The sequence below is a fragment of the Echeneis naucrates genome, chromosome 16 (assembly GCF_900963305.1).
Source record: "Echeneis naucrates chromosome 16, fEcheNa1.1, whole genome shotgun sequence".
NCBI classification, from domain to species: Eukaryota; Metazoa; Chordata; class Actinopteri; order Carangiformes; family Echeneidae; genus Echeneis; species Echeneis naucrates.
The window spans coordinates 11,651,320-11,673,303 of record NC_042526.1 but is presented as its reverse complement, the minus strand read 5'-3'; the positions used below and the strand labels follow the sequence as shown (position 1 = coordinate 11,673,303).

At 39.7% G+C, this 21,984-nt stretch overlaps 1 protein-coding gene across 1 annotated transcript; it reads left to right on the top strand.

Moving 5' to 3' along the window:
• Positions 1 to 970: 970 nt before the first annotated feature.
• Positions 971 to 21,305, top strand: b4galnt3b (beta-1,4-N-acetyl-galactosaminyl transferase 3b). Its single transcript, XM_029522484.1, has 20 exons — positions 971 to 1,447; positions 5,569 to 5,624; positions 5,740 to 5,823; positions 7,741 to 7,836; positions 8,318 to 8,408; positions 8,505 to 8,605; positions 8,702 to 8,769; positions 10,585 to 10,663; positions 10,783 to 10,849; positions 11,034 to 11,168; positions 11,321 to 11,430; positions 12,149 to 12,249; positions 12,354 to 12,421; positions 12,506 to 13,739; positions 14,425 to 14,684; positions 15,695 to 15,848; positions 15,955 to 16,027; positions 16,146 to 16,299; positions 17,103 to 17,229; positions 19,091 to 21,305. The coding sequence occupies exons 1-20, from the start codon at positions 1,312 to 1,314 to the stop codon at positions 19,200 to 19,202; spliced, it is 3,306 nt and encodes a 1,101-aa protein (XP_029378344.1). The 5' UTR covers positions 971 to 1,311; the 3' UTR covers positions 19,203 to 21,305.
• Positions 21,306 to 21,984: the final 679 nt, after the last annotated feature.

The following is a 21,984-nucleotide window of genomic DNA, read 5'->3' as shown; positions in this document are numbered from 1 at the left end:
TTTCTTGCAGAATTTGACTAATTGTAGACTGCTTGATTGTATCTTTTGAGGGAAATTTCTTGAGTCACTTCTTTGTTATATCCTGATATGAACACTGCAGGTTGTCTTTATTTTTCCTCCCACTGTTTTAGTTGCCTTACTGTTGAGGGCCTTTTTGTGATTTAAAAAGGTCCATACAGCTATGTTATGTGCAATACAGTACTCTAGCTATAGTGCCTGAAAACACATTTAATGTCACAAACAACACTACTCTCAAGACCATTTTGCCTGAAATGTATTCATTATTATCATTGGGCAATGTAAAGAGCAACGAGGTTGTCTCTCTGGCTTTATTTGCATACACAGCTTATGCCTTTCATAGTGAAAGGGGGCCATGGGGCGGAGTGTTTATTTAGGAAAGTCACGTAAATAAATATTTTGAATATCTCGAAATGTTTTCCTTCCTCAGTACTTGATGCAGTAAAGGGAGAGGGGGATTAACAAAGGAAATGCGTGTCAGACAAAGCAGAAGAACCACCTCTGTGGCTGCCATCATAAAGGCGGATGTCGTGAATGCGGAAGGGGAACAGCAGTGAGATGTTCGCAGGTAAAGCTTCAGGTGGGACAGCCCGGGTTCGCCGGGGGCCCCGTTCACAGAGCGACCGCCGCTGTCAAGGCAACCACAAACAAAAGAGCGTGTCCGCTCACGGATTTCAAAATAAGTCAAACCGTCGCTCAAGTTGAAATGCGCACCACCAAATTAAAAACGATATTTTCTTATCAATATGATGCATATTTATCCTTGATGACAGCATATCGATAGAAAGTAGTGGTCAGTGCACACATTGTTTGTTTTTTTTTTTTGGTTTTTTAAATATTCGAGTCTCTCCGTGCTGTTACTTTGAAGGCGTGTGCAGTGAAGTGGGTGGTGTGACATTTCACTCCTCACTCGGTAGTTTGTGCTGTTTGGCTCAGTTTGGGATCAGCCGCCGCACGGAGAGGTCAGAGCTCATCCCGGCGACTGGAGGCGACAGGAAAACCACCTGATTTTAATTATTGTTATTTATTTATTTATTTATTTGATGACCTAGAGAGCCCGGGGTGGATCGGCAGCTTTCCCAGGTCATGGTGGGGTTTTTCTGGAGATGAGAGGCGCCGCTGGGGGCCGGGCGCGCCGGTGATACTCCGTCCGCAGCTAGTGCGCACCCACCGGGGGCGGCGGTGCGGTGGCGGGCGGGACAGGCTCTTCGGCGGGGACCGTCCTCTCCTCATGCCAGAGCCGGTGACCCGACGGTCGAACGAAGCGGGACGACTTTTTGCCCGAGTGCAAAGATGATCTTGGCGTTTTTCCCCCTGAAGAAGCTGCGGCGCAACGGCGTCTGCCTCCTGTTCGGAGCGATCCTGCTGGTCGGAGCTGTGGCCGTGTACCATGAGATGGTAGCTGCCAGGACATGGAGCCCCGACGCAAGTGAGTCTGTGGTGGCCGCGCACAGTTACACACAAGTCCCACTCAACAAGTGTGTCGTGTAAACATTTCACGCGTCAGCTGGGCTGCACAGTAATCAAACACGTGAGGTGGACACAGCACCCTGGCGAAATGAATAAATATCTATATTTAAAATCTTTTAAAGTCTTTTTTTAGAAAGTGTTGCATTAAACGGAAAACATGGTCCTATGGGCAGACGATTGTGGAACATTTCAGTAAAAGGCTAGAAAGGTGGAAACTCCACGACTCATTTCTGATGCTGCCGACGGATTTTTAAACTGGTGTTTGGACAGGATTATTGTTAAAGTTTTTTTGTGTATCACTCTATCAAAACACAGCTGCTTAAAAAGAAAAGAACCAAGTTTCAAATAAAATCCACTGCCACACAAATGTAGATCAGCTTCAAATTTACTAAAGAGCTGATTCATAAAGTCTCTCCAAAGCGTCAGCAATAACTCCTAGAAGCTGTGTGGTGAAGCCAAAAACAGGCCTATTCACTTCCGCCAACAAGTCACATCAACCTTATATAACAATATGAAACTTTAAACATTAAAAAAGGTTTGAGGGACTGAGCTGGATTTAAATACTACCTACAATCCACTTGCATGTTTTTCTGTTCACTCAGGAGAATATGTTAATGTAAGTGCGGCTGATGTTGGCTTTCAGGGTGGGAGCATTAATGTGTACTTTTGGTTTTCATTAGTGATGCTGAAGAAGGAAACATGAGCCAAGAGCAGGTGAAACAACACATCCTTTTTTTAGAGATTGCCCCATGTGTGTGGTTGAAGGGGGAGAGAAGGGGGATGGTGGAGGTCACAATGTCAGATTGCAGGTTTGCACCCAGAAGGAAGTCTTGTCTGGAAAGGGACCCAAACTTCCTTATTGACCTCATTTACACCTCAGCCTCCCATCTGGCACAATCCACTCACTCCCAAGTACAACATCAGACAGTCACCACAGTGGCATAGATAGACATAAAACTGTGAAAACAACGGAGCTGGTTTCTTCCCAATGGAAAGAAATAATAACTCATTACTCACACACTTTGAACAAAGCCTGACATGTAAACACATGTTCCCAGACCTATATTGTAGGCATTGCCCCTATGTATGCATTCCTTGGCCTGTAGCTCTCTCATCAGAGTGGGACTTGCCTCAAGGGAAGGGCTCACTGTCGCCCTCAAATAGATTCAAAAGTGTCAAGATCAGAATGTGTAATGGGAGAGTGGCAGGAGGTACATACACGTACGTCAGGTATGACGTCCCAGTTAAGAACCCGAATCAATTACCAGACTCTGACGTTCTTCTGTCATGATGAGATAATCATGTTAGTATTTGAATTCAAATTCCTGCAGCGCCACACAGTAAAAACAGAGCAAAGATATTACATAGGGTGGATAAATGATCAGCAGTAAAGGCCAAAGGAAGGGAAAAACTAAAACTGATATTAGGTAAGTTAAAGCAATAGGGGTTTTTTTTTACAGTTACAACACACAGTTTTATAGACACAGAGTCTAACCAACACAAGGATTACAAATCCTATTAGAAATCATTTTATGGAAATTTATCAGGCAAATGAAAAGGTGACAAAACATGCACATTGATGCAGAGAAGGTATATTACATGAAGCATTGCTGTGAATTCCAGTTTTACAGCTTTAGCTGATAAAATGCATTCATAAAATACATCTTGTCGGATTTTTATTGTCAATATAGCAGCATTTGTGAAATGCCAACCTAAAATATTCTGGTGTAATGGAGAGAGAGATGGCTGGCTCACAAACTGCATTCACACCTTTATGCATGATCTTTGATTAAACGCTACCTACAGTAGGTCTGGTCAACAAATGTAAGAATTAATAACCCAAAGAACCAATTCTTCTACACAAACACTTTGTCTCAGAGAGTTTTAGATATTAGGTTTACAGTGTTGAAAACCTGTTGTTTTTGTTGTCACTCTTGTCTCTTCTCTCTTTTGTTTTCGTTCTTGTCTGTGCAGCAGACAATTAACCAAGTAAACAGTAACGGTAGAAAAAAGAGAATGAGAGGTAGACACAGGTAGGTTGCCACACAAGCACTCAAGGACTTGGCTCTTGTAGGTGTAGGTCTTTGAGGGATTGCTTGTTTTTCCCACATGAAGGTAGCATGGGCACTTCAGAACACAGATAGCGTATGAAGTTGCCATAGTTAATAAATGTCCCAATAAAGCAATGTCAGCCAGTCTGGGGAGGCGTATACAGCTCTTTACTGAGCACTTAACCCGCATTTTAAAATAATCTCTCGGTCAAGAATAGCCCTGTGGTGGTTCAGATAATGAAACTTTTTTTCACCAGACTACTACTACCTTTACTTTATAAAGCCTACATATGAAGCATAAAAGAAGCAGTGTCTAAAATCTTCTGAACTATAAACAAATTGTTTGTCTAAGACCAGCATGTTTGTTTTTGGCTGTGTCAGACAAGAGTAGCTGTGCTAAACATATAGGTGTAATTTGTGCTGCGTATGAAAACCACAAGGAAAAACACATTGGTGTGAAAAATGTAGAACGTGATGAATCATTGCTACAATGAGAAAAGCAGCAAAAGGAGCAGCGGTAGGGAGACTAGGTGAGTGTAGGAGAGGATAAAAATATTCTGTGCTTGCTTTTCTTAACCTCCACTCTAGAATTACTAGTGTTGCTAAAACAGTCTACTACGTCTCAGGGGTGTGTCTGTTTGGAGATCTCCACCCTGGTGATAATGACAGGCCTGGGATCCACGAGCACTGTAACCCCACTTCATTCACTGACACCACTAGCTATGAAGAAAACATGGGTCTTCTTTCAAAATATACTCTACCCTCTAATACCATAAGTAGCAAAAGGGGTTTGAGGAAGTACAGTTCACTCTGCAGCATTGAAAGCTGCGACTGAGATATATATATTTAATTTTTTTTTAAGTAGTCATCGTTGCATTGGAACAAGGATTGGGTGGGACTCTAAATGGGACACTGGGCTTCATTGTTTAGGCAACATACGCACAAAAGAAACTGATCATCTCACATAAGAAAGACTGGAAACTAACTAACATTTTGACAAACTATATTCCTGTGCAGATTGCTGTAATTTTTTGCCACACCGCCGAGGTTTCAAGATAACAGAGATAATAATTCATTCATGTTTGCAAACACTTCCGCTTCCTCACACACTGTCAGAGCTGAAGATGAGCATTCGCTGATTTTCCTATTCCACTTAACTAAACAAGCAGACCGTGCTGCAGATAAACTAAAATTGAAAGAGTACTTTACCTAATACAAAGGCGTGTCTCTGTTTGCTCGATACAACATCAGGAATATCTTCCCTGATTCAGTAGTCCTGCCACTTCTTCATCCAGGCCTTGGTTATCTTTTGCTTTGACTGCGGCAGTGCTCCTCTGACAGGGCTTTCTTTGTGCAACCCTCGTATGCTGCAGCCCGCCTGCTCTTCAATCAGTCCAACAGCGCACTTGTCGCTCCACTACTCCTTGTCTTATACTGGCTACTCATTGTTGCCGGAAACAAGTTAATAAGAACTGATGCTCTGTCTCAGCTGCCCTTTTCCTCGATTGAATGTCTCCTTGACAAGACAATCCAGACTGTTCTCATCCATTGTTCACAGATTCTGGAACGAGAATCCTGGTAAAGAAGGAGAGTAACTCTCAAAAAGTCATCCTTTCTGAGAGGACTCCTCTCTTAACACCGAAGAGGTGTATGTAGCACTTTCTGTAAGCTTTTGCTGCACTTTCCCATATGATCTCCTGAGCTTCTTTCATTCCTGTCGTACTTAATACTTTGTTAAGCATCAAGGCTTTCAACTGCAGTGAAGTTTAGTGACGCCCCTCTTGTTCGTCATTTTGGATAAGCAAGTATGAGATTTTATTAAATGCATTTTGGGTCAGAATACACAGTGTTTGACTGCAAAGCCAGAATGGTGCTTTAATCTAGAATAAACCTGCTCCACCTCTTTGGGAACTCTCAAATCTTTTTCAAATGAATATAAGACCATGTTACAGTATTATCTGTGCACAGTTGTTTTATATTTGCCTGTCACCCATTTATGCTGGTCTGATTGTTTTCACCTACCCCATAGGTTTGAATGGTTACACTGATGGCAGCAGTTGGAACACAGACATGTTTAATAAATGGGTAAGGATGATGATTTGGAAAAAGGAGTGGTAATAGCAAACAGGGTGATGCAATGCAATGTGTTTATGCAGGCTAGGGTGGAGGAAACAAAGTGAGTGAAACATGTGTTTTCCAGGTCAGAAGGGATCATCAACAAAGCTACTCGGAGGATTCAGCTGCCTGGATCAACAGTTATGTTCCACAAACCTGGAAACCAGAGGTGTGTGTGGTACTCGCATCTTTTGAACTCTGAATAAACTGTGTGTGCCTGCGCGTTCCCTCCCACCTCAGTGTGTTTCCCACAGCACCGTCTGCTTTACCATTTTCCATTGCTGTGTATTCGTGTATCATATTTCCACTATATTAAGCCGGTCTGTGCTTTAGCCAGTTGCTTGCACTTCATGCTACAGCTGTTGCTGTTCATGTATTTACGGACCAGTGGAATCAAACTTGTATTTGTGGGCCTTTACTTGGGTCTTTTTTTATGCTTATACACATAAAATGAATTGTTGTATATCACAGATTCATAAATAGAGTGTGCCGATAGTACAATATATGCAACAGTTTGCTTTGAGGTACATATTGTTGTTATTTTTCTACTAGTTTTAGATTGTCAAATTTAAAAATCAATGTATGTGAAGAATTTTGTACGTATTTGATGAAATGACTTCATAACTTTACCTAACTGGTAAATGAATGACGTTGAAATTATGTAGTATTTGTGAATCTGCAGAAAAATTACTGTCAGGATTTCAGTTATCTTCTTTTGTTCAACCAACACAACAAAATCTCAACATAGTTGATTTTTTTTTTTTTTAATCCCTCACAAAGAGACAAACCGGAGGAAATAAAATAAGACTGAGCCTGACAGTAAATGAGCTCCTCAGATTCAAATGATCTTTGATCACAGCCATGGAAATAAAGTATGGGCATGTTGATGATTTATGAGGAGTTAAAAACAACGAAGCGATTTGGGTCATTAGTTTACACCCTTTCCTTTTTTTACCTCTGTGAACTGGTTATGCTAACGTTTAACCATATGTACTGATAACAGCAGAGTCTTCAGCCACCATCGGCTACCACATTGTCAAAAACTGTGACTCTCACCTGCATTTGTCTGCTCCTTTGCTGTCCTTAACAAACATGCACATGCACACACACACACATGCATATAGAAAGAGAGAGCTCATATAACATGGCCTCTTTGGCAGATGTTACAGAGGTGTATGTTTACAGAGCATCTATCCTGAAACTGCTTCATCGCCTGCGAGTGTGTGCTCTAATGTTTCCTACTGATCTTCACTATAGTGATTATAATAGAAGAAAGAAGGATTTACTGAGGTTTCTTTGTCATCCAGTTCCTGTGATCCACCCATTTTTTTCGGTACAAACCTGAAATAAGAGCTTGATCAAATGACGTGCTACTGGAGTAATGGGTCTTGTCAAATTCTGAAAATAATTTTAACTGATTTAATAGATTTCATTAACTGCCGACATGCGACTGAGATTTATACCCTCAGCCTAACTCGGGCAAGTAAGAATTCTGTTTGGAAGTCTTCACAACACTGTAGAATTACAAAATGGCTTCTGAGTTTTTTTGTTTTTTGTTTTTTTTTTAACAATAACAGGTTTCTCTCAGGAATTATCCGTCAGCAGTTTTTAAAGGGACTGCTAACTTTGGGACAAAGCAGCTCCAAAAGTTTATAGATTAACATAGTAGAAATGGAATTTCTGTAAAGGCTGGCTATTTTTTAAATGTCATGAGCTGCAAAGTAAAACAATTTCAGTTATATTGTGTTGAAGGCAAATATTTCACAACCTGAGCAAATAAAAGAAGTATTTAGGGTGAGATAACATCAGCAATAGGGGAAAATATGTTGCTTTGTGAGTTGAGTGAGACAGATTTGTATTTAGGACATGTTTATTCACAGGAAGAGGTGTGGATTGTAGGAACTGGACAACTGTTGAAAACAGCGCTCTTTTCTTTGGACTGTCAAGTGCTCTCTAAGGAAGTGTGTATTTATTGGCTTTAGATTGCTAAGCACAGAGACCAGATGGTTGGTTGTCCTTCTGCTGTTATACTGCAGTATAAACACTAGTGTGTTTGCAGCATCACCTCCCTCCTCTCTTCCTGCAGTATGAAGGACAAGCGAACCTGCATGTCTTTGAGGATTGGTGTGGCGGCTCAACAGCTGAGCTCCGCAAGAACCTGCACTACCCGCTGTATCCTCATGTAAGTCAGACAATTAACTTTTAGCAATGTTTTTTTTTACTTGTACTTCACAAATTAATGTTAAGATTTGTGTGAAAGTTCGTGCAGACACTGCTGATGCCTTCCTCACTTTCTGAGAAAGGATTTATTTATATCTAATTTTAGGCAGAAATGCTTTCTTATCTAGTTTTACAGCATGGCAGAAATCATGTTTTCAAAAGCAATCATTTATTGCCCTTTCATGCAGTGTTTCAAATATAACACTGATTCAGCTGCCTGAAATGCAGCTGGGTGTTTTATGTGAAAAGGAGACATCTCTGTATACACTCTGACAGACAGACACAGAACAGACATGTATGCACAGCTCACACACACACACACACATACGTTTTCACTCAGAAGTGCATTCTACATCTACGTGCTAGATCCTCCAGTCCCTACACCCACAATGTAGTTTCACACTGAGTAAACATCACAGCTGGTTCTCTGCTTCCTCTTTCAGTCCAGGACCACAGTGAAGAAGTTGGCCGTCTCTCCTCGCTGGACTAACTATGGGCTCAGGATATTTGGTTATCTGCATCCGTATACTGATGGTACCTTTGCCTGTTTCCACATTTTGGAGTCAAAGCGCCATCTCTTTCTATCTCTCTCCTGATCCATTTCTCCCTTGTTTTGTGCCTGTCTCTCAGGAGAGTTTGTTTTTGCTCTGAGCTCTGAGGACAACTCTGAACTGTGGCTCAGCACAGATGAATCTCCCCTTAACTTGCAGTTATTGGCATGGGTTGGAAAGGTGCGTGTGCCTGTCATGTACCTAAGCAGTGGAGGGTAGTTTAGTCTATTGGTGCCACTTAAATATGTGTTTGTATGCACTGTTTTCTTCATCTAGACTGGCACCGAGTGGACCGCTCCAGGCGAGTTTGACAAATACGTCAGTCAGAGTTCCAGATCAGTTCGGTAAGCAAATATAAATGTAAATCTCAAAAACGGTTTTCATCTCAGCAGGTACTATATGAAAAGATTTCATTGACACTGGCATATTGCCACATATTTGATAAGGTAGTGATTTAGACACTTAAACAAATAAAACATGCACATTTAAAACAGCGCAGGCAGACTCTAGCAGACTTTAACAGCTCTGACTTAAGCAATAATAACAATCACAATAATAATAAAGTTTGTTTTCTTTTGTGACACCATTGCTCACAATGAGTGCTTTTACCACCTCTAATTATCACATAATTATGCCAACCTTCAGGGATACTTCACTGATTTTACAGTGCTAACTGTTAGCATATCATGAGGGAGTAATATTCAGCTTGTGAAAATGGTTGTACAATGAATAAACAGAAATTAGAATCCTTGCATAATAATTTAGCATTTTTAAGAACTTTATAGGAGACGCAGAAAGAAAAGCTAAAAATCCTTCTTTTCATCAGTTTTTGACCTGCAGCTCCTTCTTGTAGGACCTGCAAGACTTTCTTGGTATTTTAACCACACTGACACAGAAACCTAAACAGAAGCATGTCTAATCTCGTAACACATATATGGCCTTCTGGGAAGCCAACCGAGAAAAGATCACTAAAAAAAAAAAAAAAAAAATCTACATCTACATCTACAAATCTGTTGCAGTATAGGTAGTGGAAATCTTTAGTCTACAATCTGTTACTCTTTGACATTGTAGAGAAGGTTTACTTAAACAGGGAGCTTCGCAATTAACACTAATTTGGTGGTTGGAAATTGAAAGTATATGCATATTAACTCCACACTAAGCTCCCAGTACATAAATCTGGCAGTATAGTTTGTATTGAAAAGGTACATTTCACAAAGTATGGTCATAGTGTATGCATAAAGACGGACTCACACAAGAGTGTAAATGTTGAAACAATGTTTTTTTACAATGCTCAGAGGGAAACAAACTTATATGATGCAGAGCATTCCAATCCAATCAGAAAACTTCTCTCTCACTAAAAGACTAAAGCAGTGTGTCATAAACCAACTAGGACCCAAATACATGACTCAGGAGACAAAGTTCAAAATAAATAATCTTTTAATGATAAAGTACCAAGGTAAATTGCTCTTAGAGAGGAAAAAAATCTCACTACCATAACAACAAAGAATCATGTAGTCGTGAATACACAAAGATTATATGCATACAATTTTATATCTACATGGCACTCAACAATCACGGTCACGTTTAATGCAGGAAAGAGTTTACACAAAAGCTGCACTGGTCCTTTGTCCTCACATCAAAGTCTCATTGGATTTCAGCAATAATTCACCAAACGCACAACTCCCCCACTGCCTCCTTTATAAGCAATGAATACGGAAGACCGACCTGTCCTGGGTGTGGATTGGCTCCAGCGGCCCTGCGAACTGGAAACGGAAACGCGGTAGAAGATAGTTGGATGGGTGGAATACAGAAGATGCCTCAAAAGTCTTGCATGACCTTTATCCCCACAAACATTTTCCCTTTTCACTGAACCTCACACAGCTTCCAGACAATACAGTCACAGCACAGACATCCAGCCAAAGTTGCACCTGCACGAAATCAGAAAACCTAATCATTTCCAGATGACATTTTGTTGTACATGAAAAACCTCTCCTCCCCCTTCATTCAGTCTCCAAACTGACCAGGGCTTAAAGTTACTACTGAAACTACTGGACAGCCTGTGCAGATCCTGCAGCAGAGGATTTGTGACCATTTTGCTTTGATGCTTGTTTAATGTGTCGATTGCGTTACGCTGAATACGAACTCGTGCTGTCTGGCAGGCTTTCTTCACAGAGACGTTACTTTTTTGAAGTTATCCACAAACAGAACAACAAAGGGACTGACCATGTGGAGGTGGCAGTAAGTAGTTGGACTTTTCTGTTTTCTTGTCCTATTTCTTACGTTCCATCTCTCGTCTGTATGTCTGTCTTAATGCGAATGAAGTTGAAGAGACATATAATTTATGCTTGTTTTCACAGTGGCGGCTCCAGGATGAAGGCTTCAGGTTCATGATTATTGAATCCAAGCACATCTCCCTCTATGTTAGTAAGTACACATACGCCCACAAATCATTCTACATTATTCAGTGAAGCATTATTGATCTGGAGCTTGGGGAGCTTAAATCTCAGTGTTTTGCAAGAATGCTGAAAGATCGACTGAAGAATGGTTTCATTTCCCAATAAATCTGTCCTTTTCTGATTTCTGAATGACCTGTGTCTTCACTCCACAGATGAAACTAACCTGTTAATGAGTGACGTTTCACACATACCACAGACAGCTGCAAGCCACCTACACACCGCCGCACGACAGCCCAGCTCTGCAGCAGACATGCTAAGAGAAGACCCACGAGACAATCTTTATAAAGGTGAAATACATGTGTCGCTTGTGTTTTTTCTGAACCATATGACAGACAAATAAACCACAATTTCCTATGATTGCGGATGCAAGCATCATGCAAGCTATTTCCTTGTGTTAAATTTGCAAAGTAATCTTGCTGTGTGTTGTTTTTGTTTGCAGTGCCTTTGATAAAAAGCAAGTACTTACACGGTGTTTTGCCTGACTGCTCATACAAACCCAGCTACACTATCAAAGACTTTCCTCTGATGCGCTACCAAGGACTGCAATTTGTATGTATTCATGTGGTTTCTCTTCAAAATGAAATTTCTCCAGGGTGACCTCCACTCAGAGCTTGTCACTCACACAAAAAGCTCTTGAATAAGCATTAAGGCCATAAAATAATAATCCTGCAATAAATAACAGGGTTAGCACTGAGGAAATAATTTTTCTCGTTAATTTGGCACCAGAGTGATGCAGCTTTTTCTCCTTTTTTCTGTTCCCCTCTCTTAATTGACTAAGTCTGTTTTTGTTGTTCTGAGCTTTGTTGCATATTTGACAAATCTAAATTATGTCAGCTTCCTTAATGCCTCCCAAGCACGAACTTAAAGGGAATGAAGGCATGCTGCAGCTATTTGAAAAACATTTAGTGGCATAGTTTCAGATTTCTGTATCTTTCTCCTCTGGTATTAAAGTCTGTCCTGGTTGCCTGGCAACATCTTGGCAATGACAAGACTCCAGGATGCGGTCCTGCACACAAGCCCTCCACAGCTAAAATGCAACATGTTGTTTTAAGGTTCAAACTATCTTTGAATGAGTACAAATTTTAGTTGTCTTCACATCACATTATTTCTCATGTTCGCTGTATTTATATAACACACCTGTGAATCTGGCTTGATAATGCTTGGTGAGCAAGCTCAAGGTGTCTCAACTCATCCCTTTGTGCCACCAGGTTACATACATACATACATTTAACAACATGTCATTTCATTTCATACGTCATCTCCCCAGATCCACATGTCCTACATCTACCCCAATGACTACACCCGACTCACAAACATGGAGTCAGAGAACAGCTGTTTCTACGCTAGGAGCACCCACTACATGGAGATGTGAGACCTCTGGACATAAATATGCGTATATGTTTGTGTGTGAGTGCGTGTATGTGTTGTCATGGATAATTTTGCTTTTGTTTTGTTTGTCTCCTTTTCTTCAGGTTTGGGTTCTCTAGATACATGAGACTAGACCTTCCTGAGAGGCAGGAAAAGGGAAACATAGACAATGGTAGTTTCTTTTTTGAAAAAGAGAAATTGTAAATGTTTTTGCATCATCAATGTAACTCTCATTTTCTTTCTCTCCTTCTGCCAGTGTCCAATTTTGGGTTCCGGGGGAAGGAACCAGACCTATATGAGGAGGAGGATTTTGACAATAAGGCCTATCAACCTGATATGGATGCAAAATTGGACCAGATGGACAATGCACTTTTTCCAGACTATGGCGATGATTATGACGACTACGTACAGAAACGTAGGCGCAAACTCCTCATGCAAGAGACTAACAAGAGTTCTTTTGACACAAAACTGCGCATAGATAAGCTGCAGTGGAGGCAACAGATGAGCAATAACTCAATGCTTCAGCCACAACCAGAGAAACAGGATGAGTCTCAGTTGTCACAGGCAACACAAGTCTCAGTTCGTCACCAGCAAACAAATCAGACAGAGTTAAAACTAGAGGGGCCAGTTAAAAAAGTAGAGCAGGGAAAATCAAAACTAAAAAGACCAACATATAAACGCAAGGTAAAACTGTTAAAGACTGTAAAACAGACTAATCCATTGAGACCAGATGACAGAGAGCCTCTCAAAGCAAAGGAAGAACCAAAACCCCCAGCAGAGCATCTCAGCTACAAACAGAATCTGATCAAGAGCTCTCCTAAAATGAATCAAACCCAAACCCACATCATCAATGACTCAAAGCTTCAACCCTTAAGGTGGAACACCACTTTAACTAAAACACCTAGAGTGGTCAAACAACGGACAACTGCAACTAAAGAAGCGAAACTCCAGCCAGGCACCAACAAGCAGTTTTCCACTCCCAAAAGAGACTTCAATCGCCCTGTAGCAAAATTAAATCAAAGGGACATAGACACAAGAAATCACCTCAAAGGCAAACAGATGAAAATGAATAAGCCTCCACAACAGGATTTGGAACATGGCATCCACAGGGATGAGATCAGAGACAAGGTGGACAAATGGGGCTCTGATAGGAAAGGAGCAGAGGACAACAGGAACAAGGAGGCGAACGAGGAGGCTCACAAGAAGACTCAGAAAAGGAGAGACACGTGGATGGGTGAGCAGTATTATCTGTGGGGAGCAGGAGGAGACTTTGACGTTGCCGGTGAAGAGCCTCCTACTCCTGCTCCGGTGTTTGACCCCGAGGTTGTATGGAGCCAGACCTTCCAAGTTGACAACCTGAACCTTCAGTCCAGACGTTCAGATTTGATCGACTTGAGCTGCAACGTCTCTGGCAATCTGCTGCTCCACTCCAGTGATGCTTTGTCCATTGTTAAGGCTTTCATGGAGCAACTAAATAAAAAGCACCAGGGGTAAGTCTCTTTGTAAAAATGCTCATGAGTCATAGGATTAAAATCAGTCTCATTACAATGAATGCTTTTACTGCTATAACTCTGATTGCTAAGTTTTTGGTTTTTTTTGGTTGGTGACTCCATTGAACTGAACCAGATATACTTGCAGCTCTTCCAAACAGGTTAATTTACTGTGGCAATGATGTCAGTTAATAAAATCAGCTGACAGATGACAAGTTAATTAACCATGGTTCTTCCATTTCATTAATAATTAAGTTGTTTTTCAAGCTAAATCCTACAAAGTCCAAAAAAGTGGTTATTCTTGCAATATTTTTCTTAATATCAATATTCAACAGAATATTGGATTTTGGACTGCTCATAATTTAAAATAGGACACACAACAAACTTCTGAACAATTTAAACAACTTGTATATATTTCATGAAGAAAGTAAATAATCACTCGAAGAATGAATCAGTAGATCCATTATGAAGTTGCTTTTCTGTATATATGTGTCTGCAAATTGTGGCTAGTTAAACAGAATTACTTTAACTTTAAATTTTCTTCTTTTTTGATTCGGCAAGTTGCATCTTGGAAGTAAACACACTTTCAGTATATAGTTAAATAGAAAGTGCACTTGTGCGCATACTTTCCATGGTTGTTTTGCAGACGTGTCACAGTGTGCTTTTGTCCATTTCACCACTGCAGGCGATTCACATTGGATCGTGTGGTTAATGTGGTGAAGCGTCTGGATGGGGTGCAGGGCAGCCGCTACCTTCTGGAGCTGGAGCTGAAAGATGTGAATGGCCAGCTGGTGCGTCTGTCACAATACATCTACACCTTGATCCGCCACAGCAGGCAGCGCAGAAGGGACAGCAGTTTCGAAAAGGCGAAACCCGAGCTTGTGCTGTGTAACCCGGTCGGCTTCCGCTGGAATCCTTTTGCCACTGTCCATTTCGTAGTACCAGGTACATCCTACCCCCACGATCAGTTTCATCCCATTCACTAATCCACTATTGTTCCTTGTGCTGTTGCTTGATCTGCTCCTTTTGTCTGTTTGACTTCTGTTTTGGCTGTCATTGTTTATCAGGGTACTGTGTTCATACACAGACATTTGCCATTTTGCCATAAATGATGTATGCAAACTAGATTTAAAAAAAAAAAAAAAAAACATGCAGAAACACTCAGAAACTTAAGGGCTTATGTGCTTTATGTACTGTGATTTATTCACACCTCTACAAAAAGAATGCAAACACAGCAATGCATGGCAGCCAGTGCATAACAAAGCATCTTCCTGGGGGAATAGGTTGGTGTGACCTGAATGTTTGAATATTTCACACCTGTCAATGTGAAATATTCAAAGCCTGTGGATTCTGCCTGTTCATATCAATAATATATTGATGAAATCTTAAATGTATAGGGTTTTTTTTTTTAAATAGTTATTTATAGTTTAAATTGTTTTGCAAAATAAATATACGATTCACAATTAACTTAATTGTCTCAGAATGTCTTCATGCCTAAAAAAAGATTCAGACATTTCTATTTGATATTTGATATTTTATATATATATATAAAATTTTAAAATTTTAAATTTTATAAAAAAAATTTATAAAATTTTCAATGGCACATATTGAAAATGTAAACTCAAACCATCATACTTGTAATCAATTAATCAGTTTTTATTTTTTTGTTTGTTTGTTTGTTTGTTTGTTTTTTTGTTGTTTTTTTTTTTTTTCAGGGGCATCAATATACTGCACTGGGGTCTCCACATTAATTGATGTTTTTTTTTTTTTTCCCTTCATTTTAATATTTAGATTGCTATTTGTGGTTGTACTCCATTTTTGATGAATGAAAAAGTTTTGATGTATTTGCAAAACTAGCATGGATGCCTATGAACTTGAGAGTGAGCTGAGTACTGTGGCTTTTACGCCCTCAGGTCTGTTTATAGTCTTTTTGTTTATTTGCTTGTGCCTCTCAGTAAAAAACCAGGCTCGATGGGTGCAGCAGCTGATTGCTGACATGGAGAAACTGTTCAGAGAAACCGGAGACGACAACTTCAACCTCATCATTGCTGACTACAACAGCACTGACATGGACGTGAGGAAGGCTCTACAGAAATCCTCACTCCCTAGGTATGTGTTATGTGTGTCTCTTTCATGTTTTATAATAAACACAAACTGGTGAAAATCCACATACGCTCTAAGTGTTTGCTGTAATTGTGCCCATGGAATTTGTCAGGTACCAGTATGTGAAGCTGAGTGGAAACTTTGAGCGCTCTGCTGGTCTGCAAGCCGGTATTAACCTTATAAATGTAAGTGCTTCGACATCATCTACATCATCGGCCTTAAAGATGAACTGTATAGATACTGTCATAAACAGAGAAATACTAAAAATATTTTTTCATCCTCCATTCTCTCATTCTTCTTCAGGATGACCACAGCATAGTGTTTCTGTGTGACCTCCACATCGACTTCCCTTCCTTTATGATTGATACCATCAGAAAACACTGTGTGGAGGGATACATGGCCTTTGCTCCCATAGTCATGAGGCTGGACTGCGGGTCGCCACCATCAGAAGCCAGAGGTAAACCCAGCACATCCATCTTAAGTTGTTGTTTTGATTTGACCATTGCTCATTTGAAGGTTGAACATTAACTCCTTGCCCTCAAATGTGATACTAAAACTTTGGTGTATTATTGTGTTCAAGTTTAACCACTTGAGTTGTCATCATTGTCATCAAGGATTATTTTATGCAGAGACTTGTTTTCAAAAGATTAGGGGATGTTAAATGTCAGTTAGTGGAGAGACGGAACAGAAGATTTAAATTTACATTTAGAGAGCATCTTTCCATGTAGAGAAAGGGGAACCTCGGGTTTACATTAACCAGCTTAATTGCTTTGACAAGCCTTTTTCCACTCTTCATGTTTGCATTTACACACATTAAACAGATAAAACAGTCTGTCTTTTCTACATCAGTGCTCCTCTGTAGTACTGATGCAGGACTGCTCTACCACTGTATTTTGCTAGTTGTTGCCAATTCAGTTAAATAGATGTGATTTCCAAGGTAGAAGCGAAACTGTTCAACAGCCTTCACCTTCTTGCACTGACATGTTGTGTTGGCTTCCTATTGCCTGTTGACATACACAAGCACACACACCCACACAGACACACACACACACACGTGTAAACATGGCGGAGGTGTAAATAAGTATAAATTTTTCTAAAATGGATATGAGAGCCAAACATTTCTTAAAGCATATGTTCTGTGTCCCAGTCAGTCTGGGGGGCATTTTACGCACCACGCAGAGTGAGTGGAAAATATTCAAGTAGTTTTATGTGATTGCCAAATAAAAGTCATTCACATTTGAGAGTGTGTTTGTGCTGCAGGTTACTGGGAGGTGAATGGCTTTGGCTTACTGGCAATCTATAAATCAGATCTGGATGCTGTGGGAGGAATGAACACCAAAGAATTCACTGATCGGTGGGGAGGAGAGGACTGGGAGCTCCTCGACAGGTACGTTCCTCATTAAATGACATTTAAAAGACTCGTCTTGTTTGCTGTCTTTAGCTTTTCATTGTCTTTCCTCAACTTGCTAATTCCCCCCTTTTGTGATTATAAATACCATCCTTAAGATGTTTTAATGTTGCTGGTAATACCTCTGTTGTGACACCTATTACACTTTGAGAAACTGCATTCACACCCAGTTGTCTCTTTCTTGGGTGAACCTGACTTAGCCTGTTGTACTCTAATGCTACAGTCCTGCACTGAATAGGTGAGAACCACCTCTCTGCATAATGTAATATTTTGTAGCTCAACTGTTTCTGCACTCATAGTGTTGATTTTGGAAGGAGCAGGCTGCTGTTTTTACGAAGATATAACCCTCCAAATAATCAACTGTACACAACAGAATGATTATTGGACTTCCATTTATCCAGTGGACAGAATGCAACTGCTTTCCAATTAATCTGCCATATAAATCAAAAGGTGATGAAATGTCACAACTTTCCACTGCTTCCACTGCCCCCAAGTGGCCAGAATACCATTACAATAAATATATCTCAATAGTTACGACAATATGCAGCCCTGCAGCACAGTGATTAGCTGTGCAGCGTTTGCGTGTTCTCCCTGTGCTTAAGTGGGTTTCCCACCGTTCAAAGACTTACATGTTTAGGGTAATAGGTCTGAGTGTGAGTGATTGTTGGTCCTGTGATGGACTGGACCTGTCCAGGCTACCCACCCCACCCTCGCCCAATGTGACCTGGCTCCACTACTCCCCCACAACCGGAAACGGATAAGCAGTAGAAAAGGAACGAATGAATGAAATAGTTACAGTAATAGATATATATATATATATATATATATATATATATATATATATATATATATATATATATATATATATATATATATATATATATATATATATATATATATATATATATATATATATATATATATATATATATATATATATATATATATATATATATATATATATATATATATATATATATATATATTACTGGGAGGTGAATGGCTTTGGCTTACTGGCAATCTATAAATCAGATCTGGATGCTGTGGGAGGAATGAACACCAAAGAATTCACTGATCGGTGGGGAGGAGAGGACTGGGAGCTCCTCGACATATATATATATATATATATATATATATAGCATAGCAGCATAAAACATCCTATGTCTTTTTTGATTGACAGCAGGCTGTTATTTTACTTAATATGATATTGGAGTGCATAAAGTTCACCTCTGCCCTGAAGATAAACAATCTCAAGATCATTTCTACTTATGTAGCTCACAACAAGGCACTGTTCAAGTAGGACAAGTTTACACTTGGATGATATAAATAAATTTACAGAAACCCAACCATACTCAAATAGAGCAAGCATTTGGTGGGAGTGGCAAGAAAAAAACCCTTTTTAATAGGCAGGACCAGACTCAAGGTCAGCAGCAATTTCTTTTGACCAGCTGGGTCGAAAGAGAGGGAGAGAGAGGGACAGTGTCAGACAGAGAGAGCATGCTGCAAAAACAATAGCATTCATGGTAGTGATAATGCAATAACATGAATGTATTGAAAAAATAAAAGTATTAACAATATTATGAATTGTAAGTAATTTAGTGGCAGATGTTGAGTAGGGTCAAGGAACCAGTCAACAGATTACATTTGCTGAAACAAAGCTCTTCAGCTCCAAAAGGGGGGGGGGGGGGGGGGGTAGGGCAGTCAGCCTGGTCACTGGTGTGTTTGGTCGGGGGGTGGGGGGGGGGGGCAGATGCAATGTCTTTAGGAAGTTTGATGGAGACCCACCCACACAAGGTAATATTATGAAATGTGTGAAATGTGTAAATCCTTCCTGCTCTAGGATCCTCCAGGGAGGACTTGAAGTGGAAAGGATCTACTTAAGGAACTTCTTCCACCATCATCACTCCAAACGTGGCATGTGGAATCGGCGGATGTCGACCAGCCGCAGGTGACCTCGCCATCCACCAGGGCATGGTACCATTGCCACGGTTACAACAACAGCAACTAGAGCACCTTAAGGCTGAAGCATGACTCACTCTTCATTCTTTTAATACATGCTGGTTTACAGAGCAAGTTAACCCAGGATGCTGACATACTGTAGACCTGGATACAACGACAAGCAGTCGTTGTTAAGGACATACTACTGATACAACACATTTTACTTGACTACTAAGATAGTTGTGGGTGTTAAGTGCCTCTGACTTTGTGATAATTTGAAGATACTGCTGTGCATCATGTTGTTGACTGAGACCATGATGATCTGCACTACCAGCGGCCAAGACCTGATCTGATCCCAAGACAAAATATAAACTAACCAGCAATGCACACTCCAAGTATGCATTAACATAGATGTCCAGGATCACACAGATCACAATTCTTGCACATATGTCTTAATTGGAGGAAACGTTAATTGTATGCATTTGTCTCCAAATTGTGTATAGGGTAAGCACAGCCTTATTTTTTGTGATATGAATTTTCAAAATTGTGTATTTATTATGTCAATGTTTGTAGGATTTGTTTTTTGTTTTGTTGTTATTGTTTTTTGTTTTTTTTTTTTGGGGGGGGGGGTGTTTACTTTACTGTACTCTTGTTCGGGTCCATATTAAATGTGCCTTCTGCTGTGACTGGTATTCAGGTACTGTGGGCTGTTTTTACAGACAAATCAGAAAAATCTGGTAAAATAAATATTTAAGAGAAGGATAAGTTGATTTTAAAAAAACAAAAAAACAACTTGGATTTAGATCCATTTGTTTCAGTGATTTTAAACATACATCACAATCACAGCTGTAATTTATGTCAATGCGAACAGCCTGTAATTTTAAATTTCTTTTCAAAGGAATGATTTATCATGAAAATATAGTTTTGTTTTGGTTTTTGGGGTTTTTTTTTTTTTTTTTTGCTGAATCGCTGAAGCTTCACAATCAAATGTTGTTTTTTCACAGTCAACACTTAAACAGTAAGGCACATGGGAAATGTTCTTGATGGAAAAAATTATCTGCTGTATTTTTATATTTATTATTTCAGTTAAAACTAATAGCATCATTGTCAGATTTGTTCACATTCCAGTCAAACAAGCTTGTCTCATTCATTTTAATCTTACACTTGAGTTTGCTGATGTTTTTATGCCAAGCTGTGTAATATTCTTTGTTTCTTTGTACCACCACAGTCAAGCTTTCTGATTCGGCTAGGGATGGTTTCATTCTCCCTCATAGCTTTTTTTCCGATATACCTCATTCCCCGTGATGCTAGGAGTTAACCATTGCCTTAATGCATGGTACAGGAGTCTCTTCTCTCAGGGACAGATTTTTCCATTTTACACAGCCTTGAGAAATATGATTAATACATTGTTTCAAAAACATATTTTCTATCACCTTTATTTCAATTGTTCTGGTTACTACTTTTTCAGAGTGGTAAAATCATTTAATTTTGTTAACTGAAAGAAATCCAACAGATCACAATCAGTAGAGCAGAGTTTGCAAGATTGTATCACCATTCTTAGGTTTTAATACCTCACATTTAATTAATTTACATGTTCAGACTTAAAGCAATGGATCATCTGTTTGGATTAAACCAAAAACTATTTGGCTTGTCAGTGAAAGTTTTCTAATGAGTTTATCTCCTGAGTGCAGAGTCATGTCGGGCTTGGGTAGTTTTTAAAGTAGACACAACACACATCAGGGCCTTGTGTAAAGCACAGTTTTTATTTTGAACTCTTGTTTTAAAAAGTGTCTTGCAGCATTTTATTTTATAATTCATGGCTATTGGATGACTAAAGGGCTGCTTTCTTATTTGAGGCGGTAACAAAAATGTGTGTGGACATGTGTAGGTGTAGCCAGCATATGCTGCTTTTCAAGCCAGTTAATTATTAGCAAAACCGCAGAGACACAAGAACAATGACAATACATCACACATGCGTACTGATAACATGAAAGGTGCACACTCATATAAGGAGATCATGAGACAGTAACTGTCCGAAGATGAAACATGAATGGCAATGAGAGCACAAGTTGAATATAATTACATTTTTAAAACGGTCTGCAAAAATGTGAGTCAAAGGTAAAAAAATAAATATATAAAGATTGTTTTCCTGTCTTGGATTCCTCCTATTATACAGTTCTGCAACTACACGATGCAGCTTCTCCAAAGTAGTGAATGAACATGATAAACTGTCAGATGAGAAAAGTTGTCTAGTAAGAAGACTCTGACAACACAAGAAACGCAAATCTCCATCATTTAATCTCCATCTGACATACTCTGACGTCAATTGAAAGACAGCCACTGTTTCAGTTAAATTAGGATGGCTCATTTATAATCATTTCTCTGTCACAAGCCACTCCCTGACGGGAAGAGGAAGTTATTTAGTTATTTATTTACTCATGCTATAGTCAGGTGTTGTCATATTGTCATATTTTGATGATGTGAACATGTGATATCAGACCAAAGAACAATAGGGAAAAAAAAACTGCTACTCACCATACAACTAAGGAAAGACAGGTAAGCGGAAACGCAAGGTGAGCAGTTTATTCTTCTGGGCAGGTTTATTCCACCTGGATGAGTCAACTTGTCAACGTTGCGCACGTCAAAGCGAAAGCCTCACGGTGCTGCCTTTCCGTACCATAGCGATGCCGTAATTCCTAAAAACTTTGCCGTCATGAAGGAAACGGAACAGGATAAAGACAAATATAAATTCAAAGCCAGCGTGTATATATACACGTTAAAATCTTTGAAGCGAAC

Bases quoted from the DNA above. Each gene is read 5' to 3' on its own strand.
- b4galnt3b (XM_029522484.1), top strand. From the start codon at position 1,312: ATGATCTTGGCGTTTTTCCCCCTGAAGAAGCTGCGGCGCAACGGCGTC. The intron at 10,850-11,033 runs GTAAGTACACAT...TTCACTCCACAG, and splicing joins GCACATCTCCCTCTATGTTA to ATGAAACTAACCTGTTAATG. The intron at 16,028-16,145 runs GTAAGTGCTTCG...ATTCTTCTTCAG, and splicing joins CCGGTATTAACCTTATAAAT to GATGACCACAGCATAGTGTT.